Raw genomic sequence first — 22,340 nt, 5'->3', positions numbered from 1 at the left:
GTTCAGGTTCTTTTCTACCTTCAATTCGCCATAAGCTGGACAGATTCCCACAGTCAGAACTTTATAAGCCCTTAGAGGTCCATATCCACTGATCACAACTTGGAAATACTGCTCCAAAATGCATCATATCTGTGCTCTTTTGTCATATTTGAAATTTCTAATACATATTACACCTAAGCTTCCATCTAGCCTACAAAGTACTACTATTCTTATACAAAATAGCAGTGCCACAGTGCAGCTGGGCCTTGAAGAGACAGGAAACATGAGTAACTATTTTTGTTCTTAATTTCAAAGTATTTCAATGTTATGAAAAGGTACAGCTTTTATGCAGGTATGTAACTGTTAGGATATGGGCTAGAAAACTTAAGTCATAATACTGACCAACTTGCTTAAGAATCAGCGATGAGGGTGCTTTTAAGGCCATGATCTAGCAGCTAGAGCACTAGACTGGAACAGGTCCTAGTCCCATTACAGTCATTATATGACATTACATAGACATCTTAATATTTTCTGTTGTGGCACAATTCAGTGCAACCATAATGCAAAACCTAACAGATCAGATGTTCATATCCTTACGAATTATCCGTCTGAATAATCTACATTTGTATACAAAATATACATGGGTATATATAGTACATACACATTCTCTCTCTTGCATGTATAAGTACATCTGTATTTGTACATCAGTAACATGTGTACATAGTCTACCATAACAAAGATCTATATACAATCATCACAGAAAGCACAGCCTGTATTTAGAAGCTAGAATATACCTTGTAGACTTTTACTCAAGTTATACATTCTTAATTAAAAACCAACCATGGTAAAGAAGTCTAAACTATTTCTATCAGTTCTTTAAAGCAGTTACATTTATGATGTAATTTACTGCATTTATTAAACTACTAACATATGGAATGCCCCTTTTATGTCAAATTGCAAGTTTCCCAAGATATATAAGTAAGTTTTATAAATTGCTATAGTCTGAATATTTCATTTTGGTGCGACTTACAGTGGCAAGTACTGAACAATTATATATTACCACAGACTGCTTGGAGAAGCTGCAATTCATTTGAAACAAAATACCAGCACTAAAGAAGCTGAAAATTTAATTTTTACATGTTTGCATTAATGGAGAGGACTGAAGCTTAGATCTAGCAAATGCCTTATGCCAATTCTTTTTTATCATGTGCATATTATCAAACTGAGTCGAACAGGACAGTCACATGGACGAAACTAAAACCTAGAGGAAGCATTAGCAGAATCTGAGCTTAAAAGCAATACTGTATTTATTCTGAGATAAGACATGAAGTACAGAGATATCACACAAGTAATCCATTGCCCTCTTTGCTCATCATCTTACTGCTCTCAATCTGCTACGTATTAATCTCCTCTGAAGCAATGTTTATAAAAAGTATTTTTTAGTCTGTGTTATATACAGGCTATGTCCAATCTGGTTCAAGCTGTCACCGCTCTAACAACCTAATAACATTTTGCCATGCTAACTTCGTTTCATCACTCCTGAGGACAAAATGGTGGTAACAAACCTGGTCAACTGGAAGCACAAAAGTAGAAGGCTGACTTCATTTATGTTCCTCTGCTTACAAAAGGAAAGCAGGAAATCAAATAACTTCAACAATGGGAAAACAATTGCTTTTACTAGTCTTAAATCAAATAAGAACACCTGCAAATGCGGGGTTGTAGGGTTTGTTCTGTTTTTTTTTTCCCCAGACATACAGCCACTTGCTCAGAGAGGGTGTTTTTTTTTTAATGAATGGTGAAAGGAAACAGAAGGCAGAAGCCAGGCACAAATAACTACTTAATCTAATATAAAAATTACTGGTAGGAAGAGATGGTAATTACTGAAGTCAACAATAAATACTACCTTCTGCATCAAACAGAATTCCCTTTTAAAAGAGTGCACGTAAATCCTATGGAAAAATGCTTTCTCTATACCCAGCTTGCAAGCTTCTCAGTGCATGACATTTCCAAGTTCCAAATAGATTCCTTCTTCTCCCTCTCCAACTGAATTTTTATGATAAATTAAACCACAGTCTACACACAACTGAAATTTAATCCTAATTTAAGAATATTTCCATATTGGAATGTTTAACTTTCAATTTTAATTTAAAAAAATGCCATTTTATAAAAGTTCATTTACACACTATTTGTGTTTCTATTAGGAAAAAGTAATAAAGCTGTAATAAATGTTTCTGAGAAGCATAACTGGGCACAAAAGATGACTGTATAGTATCTATAAGGTCATCAGAACTTTAAAGATATGTACACAGACAAGTCAATTGCAAAAATAATACATATGTATGTATGTATCTCAATCAAATGCCTCAATTCAGAAAGGACCTATGCATGCACCAGATTTGGGACACTGGAAGTATTTTGGGCTGGTAATTCAGTCCTTAGACTACAACACTTATGCAAAACATAGAGGAGAAGTGTTGAAATGTAGCTAATGACTTCACTTCTAATAATTTTTGTCATTTTGATCTTTATCACAAAAAGGAGACAAATTCTTGACAATAGGGATAAAAAACACAGTCCTTGTATTCACACTGTGACTTAAGAACTTCTTTGGGACATGAGAAGTATTGTTATTTTTAATTTTGTCACTCAAAATATCTGGATTTTAGTGGTTTTATAGCACAAACGGCTTGCTCAGAACATAGCCTTTCCCCATTTAGAAAAAATTTATACCCCCATTTTATTCTCATCACATGGCTAGCATATGTTTCACACCAACTTTATTCAAGACCAAAACCTGTCGTAACTCATCAGGGCAATGAATTACAATAGGAATGTAAAGTGAAGCAAAAAGGTTCCAATCAAGTCAGTAAAAAACTCTACACCAGGCTGGGAAGGAGGGCAGCTATAAATAAATATCAGATTCCCTGTTGCTCTCAGACAGTCATCATAACAGAAAAGAGGTGGAAGAAAAGAAACAAAAGACAAAGAAGAGGCAGAGCTCACTTTTCCTACCATCTGTCATTCCAAGGGAAGTTTTCCAAAATAGGTGAATCAGATCAAAACATAGCAGGAATGCGGAGTATTTATATATTCCTCTTTAAAAAAAACAGCAAAGTAAAACCCATCAGAAGAAACTGGCTGAAGATGGAGATCAATCTGACGGGGGACTGGACTATACAGGGACAACCGAGCCTGACTAAAGGAATGAGCTTTATTAGGTGACAGTGAGGTGAGGGCAGCTGGGGAGCTGGATGAAGACCCAGGAGTGAAGCTACATGCTACAATCAGGGTGACCTAACAGTTCACTACTGCCAAAAGGGGGAAGAACCTACCCTTGCTCTGCCCCACCTCAAGCATTTTGTTGACCCATCAATGAGCCATCCATGTCAGAAATCGATTAATGCCTTCTTGCCAAGTAAAAATTGTGCTGTTTTCATCAATTTAGTTCAAGTGTAGTCTGGCATGATTTCACCTGAGGGAGAGCAGCAGCCCAAAAGCTTTGGACAGTGCAGAAGCCCAAGGAGCAGAGCATAGCAAGATACTGTCAAGGGACAATACTGAAGACAGACCGTGATTTCTTGGAGGAGGTCCCCTCAGCAAAAACAAGAAAAAGAAGGCCTATAAGCAGACAGACAAGCTATAAGCAGACAGCAGGCCACCAACAGAAAAATAAGACACCCACCTAAGGCTTTGAAATGCCTTAGCAAAGTGTTCTTTATTCCTCAAGTGCTAATCTACAATAGATGATAACCCCTTTGTTACTATCAATTATCACACATGCTCACGCAGTAAAGGTCAGCTTGGCAGATCTAACGGTTTTATTTCTGAAGAACAATACAGATATCAGGATTCACGGCACACAATGGAAAAGGAGGGGTTCTTCACAGACTGCTTTCCTTAAAAGCTTAGGAAATCTTTCTGCAAACACTCTACATTCAAGTATGTCAAGCCTGTAACACTGGGGAATGTCAGAATGAAGGTTACACTTGCAACCCTAATTCAGTCTTTTGCACATATGCATTATTTATACAGTACTTAAATAAGTGATCAAACACTGTATTTTCTATTGGACATCTGCCTCAATCAGTGCACAGCAAGGCTTGAGTTTGGGAAGGAATAAAAATTTTTAATACAGGAACATAGGTAGGTTCCTTCAGCTGTGTAAGTCATAAGGTAAACACTAACCAAGGACAGCAAGAAAAAGCAACTTACTGGCTAAGACAGGAGAGAAATGACCAGGAGGACTGAACTATATACTTGCTTTGGACAGACTGATGCTAAGGGAACGGGTTCATAAGATGTTGTGAGCTGATTTAATTGAGGTCCCATTTCTTTTCCTGGATGCACACTCCCATCATTTATACCAGCTCCAGCATTTTTCAGACTCTTCCAGAAGACGCTGACCTGGCAGAGGATAACCAAACAAAAAGATTGCAAAGTCTTCTGCCAGATTCATGAGTCAAACCGCTTCATAGAGCTGGTATACAAGGTGCTACAAGGGTAGCACTGCATGGTGGATGAGGGGAGCAAGACCTACCCAATTATTGAAGCAGCAAACTGTTATGTCCACTTAGCTGCCTGTGAAACTGTAGTTTAAAACATACACAATGTTTCAGAAGTGATCTTGGATTTTCTGGTTGTCAGACAGGTTCCAAACCACAAATGTGATCGGTATCCACATTTATATCTAAAGTCAATGAGAGCTGCTGTTGGAATACATGAAATAACACTAAATACTTGGAAAAAACTTCTGTCAGTAATCTGTCTGTGTATTAGCTCCCTATTTGCAAAATGGAGATAATCACATCCTTCCCAACATAAGATTAAATGCTTGTGAGAGATACAGATATCAGAGCAGCAAACACTGTAGAAAAGCCTCAGAGAAAATGAATAACTGTCTTCAGAGCCAGGCCCAGCAGAGTTCTAAATAAGGCCTAGAATAAGCATATAATAAAATACTATGCAGCCACTCACAATTTAGCATGGCTTACTCTAAAAATGAAAACTGAAGCAGAAAACCTGTGGAAAAGATGTCAGGATATACATGCACAAAAAGGACTATAGCAGATTCACAGAAGACAGACTTCACAATTTAGCTAAAGTTCTTACACAGCTGTGAGCATCTCATTTTTAAAATGGGAATCCACGGCAAGAATGTCTGAGCCCACACAGGCATTTGTCAAACACTCATCATTAACTGTGGTTACACAGCAGAGGTTACTTTTGCACTAAAATATAAATGAACCAGTGATGCTGTTAGCAGAGGTCTCACCCTTGAGGAAGAACCTGAAATACCGTACCGCTACGTACTGGGTCGTGAGGCTCTGTACAGCCAGCGACATGAACAGGGAGGGAGGGAGCTGCATCACCAGGAGCTGCTCCCCTGCCACATGCTGAGAGCACATGGAGTCCTGGGTGATACTAAGGAGAAAGAGCAGGAACAGCAGCTCCACCTCATCCTCGCCTGTCTACCCGCTGGCATCTTCAGAGACCAGAGTGACAGGGTGCAACGTGCCAGAGCAGAAGCCACAACTCAGTGGGAGCTGCCAAAGGATTTGATAAAAGTACCTCTCCTCACGGTCATCTTAAAACCACACCTTCTAAACCTGTCATAGAACAATCCAGGACTAGCAAGAACAATGTAGGAGTATGCTTTACAGCAAACCGATCCATTTAAATAGGTCCTGGGTTTTATTGTTTGCTCTGTGCCAGATATGCTCTGTGCCAGACATGCTCTGTGCCTGAGGCAAGTCACATTGCTGCTGTGTGTACTGGTTCCTCATCCATATAGTGACAGAGATATATGCTTCCTGAGGTATTAGGAGAATATACTTAGTAAAGCTTGTAGTAAAGAGGCATTTGGATAGAACTGTGATGAGCCATGACAGAAAAGCCTACACATATATTAATTCATATTCAGTATATGAAGCCTCCTATTCACTAATTCCACAATGTGCCATACATTGCAGTAAAAGTTGTCAATCTATAAAACTACAGAAATGAAATTTCCCAGAACTCAAACAGCTCAGTTTGAAAGTAAAATAAATAAATGTAGAAACAACTGCAATACATAAACAGGAAAAAAACAATTCTTCTCTGACTGTTTGGTACTTTCAATAACTGCAATGCATCCCGGTCAGTACAGCACCAAATGGAGCAATCCAAGGGCAAGGAAGAGAGGCACAAAGAGAAGTCTGCAAAGGTAAAACTTCTCAGCTCTCACATTGCCTCCTGTTCAACCACCTATTCCAAACTTTTTCCAAATGCAAGCCCACTTGCAGCAAACTTTAAAGAACAACAAAATCTTCTGACTATGGGCTGAACACACAGAACTGCACAGCGAGGGGCCTCACAGCAAACAAGCTACTGGCAGCTCTTAGCCTTACGCAGACAGGGACCTACTGCTTCGGCTCCTCTTCTGACCCAGCTTGCAAAAGCAGAGAAGCAGCAGCACACTGCAGGGCAAAAGCAGAGCGCTACACCTGGCATCCTGCCAACTAGCTATAACAGATTTTGGTACTGTGTTGTTTTATATATAGCAAGAAGCAGGTCCCAGCCTTCTGCTCAAGCTACAGATTTCCAAATGGTGTGAGGAGTAATTGCTTGTAGAACAGGCTAATCTTGAAGTGAAGGAGGGCACAGGCGATGGTGTGAGCAATACTGGCAGAGCTGCTCGATGTCAATCAGGGAGGAAAGAAATGAAATATCTATGGAGAGTCATATGAATTAAAACAAACTATTTCAGATATCAAAAAAAAAAAGGGAAAAAAATCCATGAGACTGGACCTTTCCCCCTTTGATGTTAAAAATCTTCAGCATCTCACATTTTCCTGTTTCTACCCACATAGATGCACCTATAAGTATTTGTAACCAGATAAGAATCACTTAAGGTAGATTAGCAAATTTGAAAACACTGTCTTTATCCTCTCAAAACACTCCTGAGGAAGCATGGGGAGTAAAAAGGGAAGAAAGAAAGAAAGAGCAGGAAAGTATATAACCTGCCAGACCTGAATCGCTTTACCATTTGAAACCTGGATAAAATGTAAAGTAAGGCAAACCAACACACATCCTTAGAGCAAAAAAACAATCATGGATAAAAAGAAACTACAATCTGAGCAGCTACAAATAGATATTAAGTTAAAAATTTACAGAAAATTCTGAAGAACATCTTTTCTTGCAAGTATTATGATTGACCAGAAGACATTTATTTAAAGAAACTAGAACTTTTTAAAAACTTAACTATTACACATGCTATTCTATTTAAAGCCATTACGAAGCACTTAACTTGTTAGTTTAGGGAGGAAAAAAAAAATCTAAAGAAAAACACTGCGTACTTACTATCATTTAGTGTCGTGAAGTCCAGGAATCGATACTCATAGCAAACATCTATCTTGGTTTCTACCTGGGGCCTCTTCAAAGTTGAATAGATATTACCAGGTCGTTTTTCATCATGCTTCTCTAGCTTGTTCAATCCACAACCCATTTCAGCAGTTCCTGACACAAAGGGGCAGGGGAAAGGGGGAGGGGGGAGAAAACCACCATTCATCATTTTGTTCTTTTGTTTTCACCTTTGCTTTGTTATTTTCTGTTTTCATGCACTATAATATCATATTAAGGTGATTTTTAGTTTTTAAATACAAACTACACACAAACTATATGAAATGGTAGATTTTGAATAGATGCCAAGATACTGATTGAAATATTTACCACTCACATCAACCCTCAGACGTGGCATTATTTTATTGGAAAAGTGACAGCTTAATGCATGAATTTTGCATCTTTTCAAGTGTGTGCCATAATATACTCTTGAAGACATATTCCATTATAAAAAGTGGCAGAAAATGCAAAATAACATTGCTAATATATGGGTTGACAACTTAATAAAAAAAATGTCATATGCAATTACTATGAGAGCATATCGTATTATCTTTTTACCTTTATAACATTCAAATTAATATTTAGATTCGTAATTCAGTGGAGAAAGTAATTTTGTAAAGACAGCAATACCAGCATTTAGCAAAGTACCTTACTTCCTTCCACCTCACCTTTCCAGGTATGCCAGAGAAAGTAAGGGCACTTTACAGAAGTCATCTTTAAAACAGAGAAAGAGGCATATGATCGCAGAACTGGAGTAAATAAATCCAGTTCTCTTTAATAAGCAGCCACTTTACAACATTTTAAATAATTACTCCTAACAACCATTTCTGCCATACGCCAAATGTTTCCCAATACCCTCCAGATTATGGCTCATGGGATTGCAACTGCCAGTATGAAGAAATGGACGAAGCGCTGGGTGAAAATACTCGGGGGATCTAGGAAGGGACCAGTGTCCCACGCTACATCCCTTCAACAATGCTTGTCAGACTGAGGCAAGGGGGAATTATTTCAACCAACAGTTAGTATGAGAAGATTGAGAGACACACCAGCTAGGCACCTGAGGTTTGGGTTGGGGGTTTTTTTAGTGTTTTTTTTTTTTTATTACAACCCACTAGGCAACCTGTCTCTGCCTACAAAAGAGCAACTAAGGCTTTGGGAAGGAGAGGGAAATGCAGAATACCAGTGACAAAGTGTGGCCCCCGCAGGCCACCCTGCATGCTTTGAGGCTACCCCGGACGATTTGTTTTTTATCCCTCCCTCATATTAACTTGTAAAGTCATTTTATGAAGAGTTACCTCCTGTGTTTTGCTAGGATAAATACGCTCTGTGCTGCTCGTAAGACGGAAGCTCCTGTAACCACCCCAGTGACTCTCATTTGCCTTGTTCCTGCTTTCGTTTCTCTGTTTGAGCACAGGTGACCACATGCTCTAAATGAGATCTTACCGATGCCCATTAAAAAAGCATTAACGCTTCCCTGTCTTTACTGAAAGTTACTTGTCTAGTGCCCCTAAAAATCATACTACCTTTTTTCAGACCTGTGTAACACTGACAGTTTATTGTCATCTTACCATTAGCCAAAGCACCTATTTTCCTCTATTTCTATCCACCACACCCAATCAAGGAGTTCCCAATTTATACCAGAAGTCTTTGCTCAGTACCCATAACTTTGCTCCATTTCTTTTCATTTCTACTACTCAGTAAAAAATTCATCCAATTCTTCCCACATCCTGGGGCTGGAATCCTTTTCAATATCAGCAGTAGCAGCCTCCCAGATTTGTATCAGTGGCAGGTTCTGCAACCTCATACCTATACCTTATTCCAAAGTCATTAATAATGATAATGAAAATAGGACTGATCAACAGGTCAAACCTATAAAAAGTACCATAGTAAACAAGCATTGATTCAAACAGAAACTGGAAGCAGAAAGAACATTTGCTAAAAAGCCCCATAGCTTCAGTAAGAACATATCCAGAAAAATGGATGATATATCAGGTGTTCCCAAACTTTAAATATTTTAAGATTCATCCAATGGAAAACAACCTTCTCTGCTTATTTTGGCAGAAAAACAAAAACTACATTATTTTAACAATTTCTATAAATGAAAACTAGATTTGTTGGGGGTTTTCTTGATTTTGTAAATTTAAGGTTAAAAATCCTCAGGATGTTCTTCTATTCCCAAAACAAAAACAAAAACTTTCTGCTACTATTTTTTGTCATTGCAACTACTATCATTAAGTAAAACAAGGACTACTCTTTCATATATACAGCAACTTCTTTCTTCTGCCTGTTCAGCTACATCCCTTCACAATACAAGATTATCAGTGCAATATGATTAGCACAAGACTAAAACATTGTTTATTTTAATAGCAGTATAAAAATATGCCTAATTTAAGATACCAAGAGTATTTTCGTAGACTGTAATGGAACACATCTAGCAGAACACATCTGCTTCAATATCGTGTTGGATATGGAACTAAGATAGCAATAAATATCAGCAAGTGAATCAAATTTCTTGTTTCAGTGATGGCCCAGTAATTCTTATACATAATAAATGTACAGTATGGCATTACGAAAGGAAAAAAATTCCATTTCAGAGGTCATTAAGCAGCAGTGTCTGCAACCCTTAGTTAGACAGAGTCTGAAATGCGCAGGACTCTCCAGACAGATGGCTGTAGAAAGAGACCTTGGGGACCTTACAAGAAGCTATGAAAAGCTGTATTTCATATCCCAGAGAGTTTTGCATTCTTTCCTAAACTGGGGTGAAAGTGCTGAAAAACATAAGCCTCTGCTTTTCCAACAGCTGCAATGAATGCTTTCCTGTGCTCTTCTTTCAAATATTGCCTCAGCATGCTTGAGAAAGCTGGTCCACCCTTGCACCCATTCTGGTAATGATCTCTGAAGACAACGCCAATACTCAAGTCATTTGCTGTGGAGACACCTGCCCGTTTGGGACAGGGCTGAATCCACGCAACTTTTCACATGAATGAACTAAGTAAATGCTGACTAGAAGACAAGATTTTCACCTTCTAGCAACTTGCCTAAAACTTCAATTAGCATCCTAGAGCATACATATTTCATTCCCTTCTTCCAAAAACTGAGCAAAAATCCCCACCTTTCTTTAACTTTGAATGATTATATTTATGTGACTAAAATACGCATGAGTAAAAAAGGACCGCTTCATAGGAAGAGAAATGAGATATCAGTAGGAAAAAAACAAGTTTCACAACAGCACAATCTTTTCCACAGTAATTACAATTCAAGTGCTGCAGCAGTAGAAAGTAAATCTTAAGAAATAAAATTTCTAATTTAATACAGAAGTCTAAGTATTAAGAAAAAACCCAGAGATGTATAAATAGAGAATATTTAAAGTTTCCTATGAGGTACTGATGATGTGCAACTAGTAGTCACTGAACCACCAAATTCTGTCCAATGTTATCTCACAATCTTCCTTTGGGGACATCTTGATTTCTCTCTTTTCAAAATTTTTTCAACATTAGTTACTGTCCTTACTTTCCTTTGTAGCAGCCAAATTTACTTCTGCTCAGAGTCTTTCTACCCTCAAGTCTGAACAGAAAAACTCCTTGGTTGTTCAGTTAGAAATCTAGATGTCAACAAGACATTATTCACCTTCCTACATTTTCCACATTTCTACAGTTTCCTAAATTTTCTACAATTGAGTTATTAATGAGTGCTGTAAGAAATATTTCATCATTGATGCTTTCCAAGTAATCTACACTGACTTCAGCCCTCTTTTTCAGAGCACATATTGCTTTGATATGCTACTGAGATGCTTTATAGCTACTGTACCATACACATTTATCTCGGCTTTCTATGTCCTCATGTGTATTCTCCTACTGCTTTTATTCAGTATTAAAACAAAATTTGATCACTGAATATTTACTTTTTAGTACAGCAAATTAGAAAATAATTCTTCCTCTACTTTTCGAAAACACTGAAAAATGGTCCAATATTTTTGTTTCTGCAGTAGACTCAAACTTTTTCATTATGAATGTAAAAATTCATTATCAACCCATTAGTTCCACACTTACAAGAAATTCCTTGAGCAAGATAAACAGCAACATTTAATGAAGAATATTAACCATTAAAATGAAGACTTGGCTATGGGCTTTTACAAATGCACATGCTGAGAAGACTAATTCAGTCTGCAAGCTCATTTTTTACTTAGATTACAAGTTAATCCTATGTGTATTCTATGATCTTACTAATCTTTAAAATTGTTCCTGTGTTCAGCCACACAATAAAAGTAGAACTGAAACCCACATATGACAGTAGATTTGTTAGTCTGTATCTAATTTTAATTTTGCAAAGCATCAAAAATGGAAGCTATGATGAACTGCAGAACAACAGCAAAGTCTACAGTTGATTAATTCTTAAATGTGTCTTCTGAATGACAGCAAAGGCCCCCACTGGGGTTCGGAGGACAACAGCTTGCTTCTGCAAACTGAGAGTTCAAAAGAGTGAATGCAGGTTTTGTACATCTTGGGTGAGAGCCCAAAGTTGTAAGCCACAGCCACAGCCTCTCTGGCTGCCTCCTCCTCCCCGTTACTGTCCCTCGTGGTATACTGTAGGAGCAGCGTAGCTCTGGGGAGTGTCTGCAGGAACAGAAGAGAAACCTATTCCAGCACGGCAAGTAACCTACACCTGATCGTTCTTTCTCAATTAAAGTTTTATTGAAGCAGGTACCATCTTCTGCCATTAGAAATGTTGTTATTGAAAAATTACAACAAACTCTAAGAGAAAAGCAAGAGAAAAACCCCCACTATTTCCATTTTTAAGCACCTCTGTGATCCATGAAAACAAGTGTATCTTGAACGAAAAGCAGGAATTTTTACAGCTTTATTAGAGAGCTGCAAAGTTTTCAACTCATCGTCTCTGAACCTAAACTTCATTAAAATACTTTCTGCAGTTTGGGTTGGCTTTCTCACTTTACAAAAGAGCTTGTGTTCAAAACAGATGAAATACAATGAGTCCAGAATTAGGAAAGAAGAACAAGCAAAAAAGAATATCATGTAGTTGACCATTTATTTTCTTGTTAATAATCATTAGGTCCCCAGGATTCCTTTTCAACAGGAAAAGGGCACAAAGAAGAGAAGAAAAAACTTGCCTTCTATCTGATTTTTTTTAAACAAGTGAAGCTAATTTTCTGATGCATCTTCCCCTCCCTTCACCTAACTCCATAACAATTCATCTCCAAGAAATAATAACGAAAATTACACTGAAAAGTAACAGAACACATGGCTAATGGAAGCTTGAATAGATTATCAGATTAAGTAATTTAAGGGATGTTTATCAGCTAAGTATACATTGGCCAAACAATTTATTTCAACTGTATCAATATTATGGAATGCACTGTGTCAACTACTACTTACAGGCACCATTTGAAAAGGCTTCCTAAACAATTCTTTTAAATACATATAAAATTGAAGTCAGCTGCTAAGTATATAGTATGAATGAACATTCAAATACTAATACAAGTGCAATAAACTATTAAACTGAAATATAAACAAGGTAATTTTAATATTTACATTACAACGGCATCCAAAGAAAAGGTGCTGTATAAGCAGATTACACTACTGTCAGCTTGTTTTTAAGAGCAATTAGAGAGAACAAGCTAGCTTTCATTAACACATATAAATGCAACTAGTGACATCAGACTAGGGACCTCATTTTGTAAGCTTTATCATGAACTATTAATTTTTTAGAATATGAATCTTAAGTTACTGTTAAAGCTCCTTTCACAAAATTATGGAAGACAGTGCTTGTATTGGTGAGTTCACCAGCTGGGAAACAAGATATCTGCAATACACTAACAGGTTTTCTCTCTGGATGTCGGTAAGTCCTTTCGCCTTGGCTCTTCCGTCAGTGGGCAATGCTTCGCTGCCTCACAGGGATGCTAGAAGGCTTTTACAAATAATTACAGGACTTCACATTTGCTGTTCAGTAATGAGACACACTTATTTTCTTAAGCTCTCCCTCCTACAATCCTGACCTTCCCATTTTCAAAATAATAAGCACTTCATGCTCAGTTCAGTTCACTTGCTGGCATACGCTCACTTAACTCTTGCATCCTCCCCAGCCTGCAGAACACCAAAGTGTTCAGTCCCCTACTCCTTCAGCTTTAAACAGATCCTGAGAGAGCTTGCAAATTATGGCCAAGTCCCTTTTCTAGCACAGTTCAAGCAATGAAGCAGAAGAGAAATAACAAGGCAAAAAAATATCAGGCAGAGAAGCAGAAATGAAGCAGAGGATTGAAAACACCAGACTTAACAAACTAGATTCACAGGCAAGCAAAGAAAGGAGGACAGTACACTAAGATGACCCTTTCCAATTTCCCAGAATAAAGCCATGCTCCTGACATATCTGCATTCTTCCCTTCTGGTTTACCCCTCCTATGCTTTTTGTGAGATTGCACCATGAGGAGGGAAATTCCTTACTGAGAGATATTGAACTGGTCCTTTTTCAAGAGTATTACCATACAGGTAACTATGTAAGCATCTGTTCAATAAATGCTGTGGGAATGGATCAGTTGTTTAAGTAACTAGTGTTTACAAAGTAATTTGAAAGATTCTGAAAGACTTATTTTCAAAATACAAAGAACAAAGTACTATAAATCAGCCTTATCCATTTCTGGATGTCATAGCTGACCAATTTTTTCAACATACAGTTACTGATTCAACTAGTAATATCAGGATTTTAGACTTACTGTTGATGAGTCGCTGCTTACAGAAAGATTGCTGAAAGAAAATAATCCCAGTTTTACTCTTTATGATTGATTTGGTTTAAATTAAATGGCAGAGCAACCAAAGTACATTTCAATTAAGGTTTTCGATTTCAAAAGGCAAATCTGAAAAACTAAGGGAACTCATCAGTGAGATGAACAGGAATGAAAAGCTGGAGGACTTGAACACAGAGGAGGTCTGGAACATGTTTAAATTACAATACTCACATCTGCAGAATTTGTAACCTAAGGAAGTGACAAGAGAATTCATAAGAAGGTTTCCAGACTTAGTGAGATGAATTACCTAATAAAGAAGGAAAGGTAGAATAAGCAGAGAGCTTCCAAGGGACAGGAAAAATGCTCAGCAGAGAAAACTACGGTCTCAGATCAAGAAACCCTAGCATGAAGTGAAATGTGCCAGAAGACAAGCCCAGTAAGCGCAGGCCAAAGATACCACAACCAAACAAAAGCAGAACTCAGATCAGAAGGACTGAACTGTCTCAAACAAAGAACTCTGAGAACTGTTACAAGGAACTGCAGGTCCGATTGCTAGAAGTAAAAAACAAGCAAACTATTGAACTGGGTTTGGTAGCACCTCCCAGAAAGACAAGAAAAGGCAGTGCCTACGCGAAAGAAGAAGGAAAATGTAATTTAGTTAATTAGAGCCTTGCTAGCATAGCCTCAAGAGTTTGCTAAGGCTTAGGGAAATTTTAAGAAAAAGCATAATAGTACATGAATAAATACAATGTGGGTTCACCAAAGTTAGAATAATACCTCTTTTTCACAAGTCATGAAGACAGCAGGGTCCTAGTATGCAGTGTGTCAAACAGATTGATGTTATCTCTGCAGCATATTAACAAAATATTGTTAGGTGCTATTGTCATTCTGGTGTTTGCAATACTAGTCTTGGGCTCAAGTCACTACTGCCCTGCATGACACCCTCTGCTTTCCTCCTCGCTGTCCCAGGTCTGCAGTGGGCAACGCTACCTCTGCAGTCTCTGGGCTCCATAAACTGGGTGCTGCCACCAGCTGCGCTTAACCCTCTCTCTAGAGGCACAAAGCTGTCTTGCGTGCACGTGGCTGAAAAAGGGTGGGAGGAAGAACAAACAGGATCAGAGAGAACTGGTGGAGAAAAGTAATAAGTGTGCTGGTTTGGGGAAGAAACCTGAGAAACAGTAGGTTAGAGAGGCACCCTTGTTCCTAACCCTACCCACATCCTCCTATAATGCTTATTCAAAAGATGTATCACTCGGTAATTTCATAATGCTTTCTTTCAGTACTGGTATATCAAAAGATTATAACGTTACCACTCATTTCTAGAAAATAGCTTTAGATGACGTATTTATGGTCAAGATAAGGAAGTGTTAATACCACTGGACAAAGTACTGGTAAAATTTCTTCTGAAGTACTGTGACTGCAAATGTTGAAGAAAGATGCCTTCAAGTAGAGTAGGGCAGAAGAAGTCTACTGAGATGCTAAGGAGCTCTAGAGATCTGCTCTTAAAAATGTAAGAGGAAACTAAAGCAGCCGACTTTTTTTTTTCCCCCTATCAAATTAAAGACCGAAGGAACCTGACAGAAATATGCACAGGAACTTTAGATATGAACCCAACTTTCCTTTAATCTTACACCACTCTGAACCCACAGAAAACAGACACAAAAACCAGATATGTTTTGCCATGTATGCACAGTAGGTTCAAAGAACAGTAAGACCATAGCAAAATGCAAAGCCATACAGACTTGACAGTCCTCTGCTCACTGCCTTTTGATGGTTTGCCATAAAGTACAACCCTGGCAAGCTGACTGGGCGTGAAGGGTGGACTACAGAGCTAGGTGTGAAGCTGTGGGACCTCACATGAAGTTGGAGGATGGAATAAGGGTGATGCGATTATTTTTTTATACTGCATCAATCTGGATTTTTATTCTCTGAAAGGCTGTGGCTTGAGCTTTCCAGCTTTTCCACCACAGAATTTGAGACCACTTCATTATCAGTACATTTTATCCCAAATGATATCTGTATTTCCCAGTATCGCAGCTCAGAACTCCCCTAAGTATTTAATCACAGCTGTATATAGTCATTCTGTGCTACATTCTCGCTCTCAGACCAGGGGAATGCCAGCGTTCAGGCGGCGGAAAGCCCCTTGTCTAATGTAACTAACTTGAGGTTAAGTTAGATTCCTAAAATAGCTGTTCATTCTGAGACTTTTTTTTTTTTTAAGAAAAAACAGAAATTAAATACATAAATGTGCCCACTGGTATTGTGAAAAAGAGTGTTATTGCCAATAACTTGTTATTAAATGCCAGAAGCTAAAATTGACTGGATTCATTAAGATAAATAAATAAATAAATAAAAGCAGTTTTACATCAAGATTTCCCCATGTGAACTGGAGATCACCTATATCATGACAATGTTAATTTTTTTTTTATTAAGTCAAAAAGCATAATAGAGTTTCATGAGAATAAAAATAGAACTAGCATGTAACTATACTGTAGCTTCCAAGCTTTAGCGGAAAAGATCACGGAGTATTTTGTCAGGTACAGCTAAATCGCTATTATTCCACTCGCAGCAATCATTTCAGCCTAAAAGCCACGTCCAGCAGGAGGGCCTCGGCAGCGCGGCGCAGGGCAGGCGCCTGCCACCAACTACCTGACCGCGCTGGGAGTACCACGGCAGAGCTCCGAAAACCCGCCCAACAGCACCCCCTTTTTCAGGAATGCACGGGGAGCAGAGACGCCGGCTGTTCCGCCAGGGATCGGGATGAAGCGCGAGGGGACGGAGCTGTATTTGGTGCTCAAACGTGCGCGTGCTGCCGCCCCCCGCCTTACCTCTCTCCTTAGATCACCATAAAAACGCACCGAAGCGGATCACGGACGTCAAAGGCCATGTCCCGTCCTCGGCGGTAACCGCGGGCTGCAACCCCAGGACGGCGCGTCCCGCCCAGCCCCGCGGGCAGCCGCGCTGACTTCAGCCCCGGCGAGGAAGCCCGGCCGCTCCCGCTCCCGGTGCTAGTTCAGCCTCCCCCGAAAGCGGGACCGGCCGCCCGTACAAACCACCCGTGCAAACGCAGCCCCCGCGCTGCCGGGACGCCGCGCCGCGGCTCCGGCCCCCGGGCTGCCGGGACGCCGCGCAGGAAGCGGCAACGGCGCGAAGCCGCCGCTCTCCCGGCCTGGCCGCGGGCAGCGCCCCCGCCGCGCCGCCGCCTCCCCAAACTCGCGGGCCAGAGGGCCGAAGCGGGGGGACGCGCCCCGGGGCCGCTTTACCGCCCGCCCCCCGCCGAGTCTGCCCGCCGGGCCGCGGGGCGAAGCGGTACCTGGCGGCGGCGCGGCGCTGCCCGGCGGTGCTGAAGGACGGGCGGCCCCGCTGACAGCGCTTCCTCCGGCTGCCCGCCCGCCGCGCTGCGCCCCCGCCCGGCGCCGCGGCGAAGAGGTGCCGGGCAGCGGCGCCGCCGCCGAGCACAAAGTTTGAGCGGCGCGGGGCGGCGGCGCTGCCGGGCGGGGAGGCGCCTCCGCGGGGCCGGCCTGCGGCCGCTTCCTCTTTCTTCGCGCCGCGGGGCTCGGGCTCAGCCCCGCGCCCCGCCGCCGCCGGCGCGACGAGGCCGGGGCCGGGCGCCTCCTAGCGCGCCGCCGGGGGCGGGAAGGGCCCCGGCGCCGCCCGCCTCCTCCGCGCCCCTCTCCCGCCGCCTCAGCCACAGCCCGCGGCTGGACCCGGTCTGCCCCGCGCTCCCCGCCGCCACCGCCGCTCCGGTCCCTTCCCCTCCTCCCCCAGCCCCGCTCTGCGCCCTCCCCCGGGGGCGGGGGGGTAAGAAACCTGCCTCGCTCCATTCAGCCCCGCACCTTGACATGGCACCTGGGCTCACCCCACACACACCGCGAGCACAGGCGCGGCCTCACGGTCTCCAGCCCTCCCCCCCCAGCAGGGTCTGCCACGAAAGCAGACCCAGGCTTTTAGAGCCAGCTCCTGTAAACACCCAAGTATGGGGACCACGCAGCCTCTCTGGGCAGGCTCTTACACTGCACAGCTGCCCTCAGGGTGGAAAAGGGTTTTCTTGATATCCAGTCCAAACCCCTCCTGTTGCAGTTTCTCTGCTCTCTCTCTCATCCTCCCACGGTGCACACTTCAGTGAAGAGCCTGACTCCTCCTCTTGGGCACTAAAGAGTTAGAGCTATTAGGCCCACCCTAAAGCCATCTCTTCTCTAAGTTAACCAAGCCCAGCTCCCTCAGCCTGTCCTCACAGAGGAAGTACTCTGGCCACTAACCATCGTGGTAGGCTGCTGCTGAGGCAGAACAGAAATGGGGGGCTAGGAGGAGATGGGTGCAAATACACTGTCCGATCATGATGAAGTTGTTAAACACTACAGGTCTCCACTTGTTGCTGCCCTCCAGGCAGAATATGACCCCTTAACCACAACCACTATGCAACCAGTTTTCTGCCCATCAAGTTGTCCAGCCCTCCAGACTATAGTATCCTAAATTGACATGAGAATAGGGTGGAAGCAAATGGTAACTGTCCTACTGAAGCTGCCATAATTAACATCCACAACTCTCCCCTTGTCCACAAATCCAACCATTTTACCCCAGAACACAACCAGGTTGGTGAGGTATGACGCACCCTTTATGGATGCACAGGAGACAGTAAATGTGTTCCAAGATGACTCACTCCATGATTTTTCCAGGGACTGAAGTGAGGCTGATCACCTTGTAGTTTCCTGAATTGTCCTTCTGTCTTTTAAAGATGGGTAAAACATTTGCTTTTTTCAGTTGTTGGGGACCTCCCTCACTCTCAACACCCTCCTGAAAAGTATAGAGAGCAGCCTCACTAAGATATCAGCCAGCTCTTCTAGCACCCCCAGATGCAGTCCATCTGGTTTCAAAGGTTTGTATGGTTCAGGTTCTCTCATGTAATCTCTGCCTCAGTTCTCTTCCATTGCTGGTAGTTCCTCTCCTCTTTGAACCTCACCTCTGAGCACACAAGCCAGGGAGACTGAGGAAAAGGCAGTACTGAGTACAGCCTTATCTGTGTCCACTGTCACTAAATCACCTGCCCCATTCAACAGTGGGCACACTTTTTCATCATTCAGCCTTTTACTGCTAACATAACTGTGGAAGCTCGTGTTCTTACTCTCAACAGCCCTCAAGTGCATCAACTCTAGGTGACCTCTAGGTTTCCAACACAATTCTTACATGTCTGGGCAACAGCTATAAATTCCTTGTTTGTACCCTGTCCCAGCCTCCATCATGCTGCATTTTTGCACTAAAGCAAGTTCAAGTTCTCTTTTTAGCCAAGCTGGTCTCCCAATTCATCTACTTGTCTTCCCAACTTCTGGGAGGTACCATTCTTGTAGTTGAAAAAGGCTGTTCTTAAAAATCTGCCAGCTTTCCTAAGCTCCTTTATCTTTCAGGTGGGATCCTATGGTAGGCAGCTGTAACAGTTCTCCGAATAAGCCAAAGTTTGCTCTCAAAGTCCAGGGTCTGCATATTACCCACATTCCTCACTCCCTTCAGGATCTCAAGCTCCACTACATTGGGGTCACCACATCCATGGCTGCCACTATCAGATCCCCAAATAATTCTTCCTCATTACTGAACAGATCAAGCTGTACTTCATCCCTGCTTGGCCCATGCAGCATCTCTCTCAAGACACCTTCCAGAGATCTGCTGGATTGCTTGTGCCCCACCATGTTAATCTCACTGACATATTCTGGAAGCATAAATCCAACTTCTCATCATGACTGTTAAACAAAAAAATACCAGCCAACTACAATGTCACCCTTAATGGCCTTTCCTTTGATCCTTACTCAACCAGCCTGTCATCCATCCCATGCAGGAGCCCCTACATTCAAGCTGCTTTTTCACAGAGAGCAAACCTTCTCCTTCACCTTCCCTGCCCATCTTTCCTGAGGAGCTTACATGCATCCAAAACCCAGCCTTGAAAACTAAGTCTGTAACTTTGCTCACTCCCTTCAGACTTCCCTCCTACAGGGCCAGGAACCTGTTCAGTAACCCTTGAAACTCCCTTGATTAAACCTGAATCTGCTTCAAATCCTTGCCCCCTACAGACACAACATGGAAGCATACTTGCTGTACTTTTCCCACTTAAGAATACCCTTCTCCCTACAGTGGGTAAGGGTGTAAAACAAATGCAATTGCTATGTAAAAATATACTCAGTAAAACACACATTAGCATCTAAATTCATTTGTAACTACAACTGCAGAATATTTCAGTAAGGAGTTGATATTGTGATGGATGAGATCTACTCACAACTGCTTTCTCCACTTTCCCCTCAAGTTCAGTGGGAAAACATACAAATTGCTGAGTAGTCTCCGTTCACATTCAAGTCCTCTTAACACACAACCATCAGCATGGGCTAATTAAAGGTCAGTAGCCTAAAGCATAACATCAAAATACACTACATCTCTGAAGGATGGCATGTTTGAATAAAATAGCAAAAAATGATAAATGTAGGCAAAAGACATTATGGGAAAATGCAAGTTACCTGTCAGTTTTCAATTATAAAGCAAGTATCAACAGTGGATTGTGTGTAGTAACTTTACCTTTCCATCTGTTTTCTATGTTCTTCAACATAACTTCTACCTTCCCCCTCCCCCCCTTTTGAGCTTTTCTTTTAGCATTTGCACTGTTTTTCCTCCTTCCTTGTCTCTGTACCTCATCATTTTTCCTCCACGCATTGGTTTCTTTGATTGTATGAAAAAGCAGCATGCAGTCCCATCAGGGTGCCATGTAATTGTGCTGTTTTTCTCATACTACTGTTAAAGCATATGGGGAAGGATCACTAAGTGTGTGGGTAAGAAGTGAGAGTGCAGCTTTCCCTGTGTTATTATAAGCACATCAGGTCACAGATGGCTCCAGAATGAGTATCCTGGGCACCAGAGCTTACCAACACCACAGGATTAGCAGATCTACACCCCAGGGCTTGAATTTAAAGGATGTCTGACAACATTAATGACTGTTGTGGTGGCAAAGCCTTCTCCAATACAGAAAGGGACATCAACATTAGAGATAATATTCCCTTGTGATAACCCAGACTGCCATAAAGCAGTAATCATAGACAGATGAGAAATCTACTTTCAAATGTCATGTTTCCAGTTCCATAACACAGACCTAGACACTAAAAACTATTTTGCTACCCACTTCACAGACAATAACTATCAGACATACCTCTGAAAACTTAGAGCTATGAAATACAAGGTGTTTTGATGCAGTGACTTCAACCTGAAGTTCCTCCACTCCATTTTCAAACATACAAACCATTTAAAGACACTTCTGCACTTTTTAATGGAGACAGAATTTCAACTAAAATCTTGTGTCAAAATTCCTGTGAAATAGAAAAGCTCCCCTCCCCCTGTCCTGGACTACAGAAGTCTTATTACAGAAGCAGCAGAGTAAGTACCAGAATAGGATACAGCTAGTGTCACCTCTTTAGGACTGTCTACGCAGAAATTCAAGACGAAGACAACTCAAGCACCTGATATCAAGGTACATTAATTAAAGCACAGCATAAAATCTAAATGGATACTTTAACTCTGAATTGTTTCCAGAATACTGTGCTCTCACTAGTAGTTTTACCTTAAGATATGTAAAGCTTCCATACTTTCAGATTATTTGCCTTTTATAACAATTTTGTTATAGTTTTGATTTGACATAAAAGGAGATCTAGTACTAATTCAGTGCCACATGAAATACATGTTATAGTTAAAGAGGTTTAAGAGCATTTTTCTCACTAGAAATCTCATCAACTGGAAACACCAAAATAAGCATCCTAGACATTTCAGAGTTGTTTATATGTGTATATATATGTATTTTAGAATAATTTAATGCAAAACACAAGACACATTAACTAAATAGTTAAATACTGCTCTGTAACAACCATTTAACTATAAACAATTTAACAAATGTGAAGAATCACATTTCAGTCAGCAGAATTTCAATCAGCAGCAAGATGCTGCCCCTAGAAACCCCATTAGGAAATAATTGTTTACCTCAGAGTTAAAATGCTTTGATAAAATTTGTTTCTATCCAGTGCAGTACTTCTTGTAAATCCATACATTTATTAGTGCAGAGCTCTACACCCTCCTGCATCAAGCAGGAGTGATCAGGTTTTCCATTTGCACTTTGCAGCACGGTGAGAAACTGGGTAAAGTTCAAACAAGTTTAAATTGCTACTACTAGGGTAAGTGAAGAATTCTGCTTTGCCAAATACCTGCACGCATTTTGGCACGAGCAGAG

General features: G+C 41.1%; 1 protein-coding gene across 6 annotated transcripts in view; it reads right to left on the bottom strand.

Moving 5' to 3' along the window:
- Positions 1-18,195, bottom strand: part of RFTN1 (raftlin, lipid raft linker 1) — a 98,275-nt gene extending 80,080 nt beyond the window's left edge. For 2 of the 6 annotated variants that reach the window (XM_067291526.1, XM_067291531.1), the window contains exons 1-2: positions 18,105-18,195; positions 7,318-7,473 (exon numbers count right to left, since the gene is read on the bottom strand). In XM_067291526.1, coding sequence (XP_067147627.1) covers positions 7,318-7,462 — 145 coding nt within the window. In that variant the 5' untranslated portion in view covers positions 7,463-7,473; positions 18,105-18,195. Of the gene's footprint in view, positions 1-7,317; positions 7,474-14,080; positions 14,112-16,920; positions 16,985-17,405; positions 17,479-18,104 lie in introns of those variants that run through there. The other 4 variants (XM_067291530.1, XM_067291528.1, XM_067291527.1 and 1 more) reach the window with 4 other exon arrangements.
- Positions 18,196-22,340: the final 4,145 nt, after the last annotated feature.

This window comes from Apteryx mantelli, chromosome 2 (assembly GCF_036417845.1).
Source record: "Apteryx mantelli isolate bAptMan1 chromosome 2, bAptMan1.hap1, whole genome shotgun sequence".
Taxonomy (NCBI): Eukaryota; Metazoa; Chordata; class Aves; order Apterygiformes; family Apterygidae; genus Apteryx; species Apteryx mantelli.
This window is presented reverse-complemented; position numbering and strand designations above follow the sequence as displayed.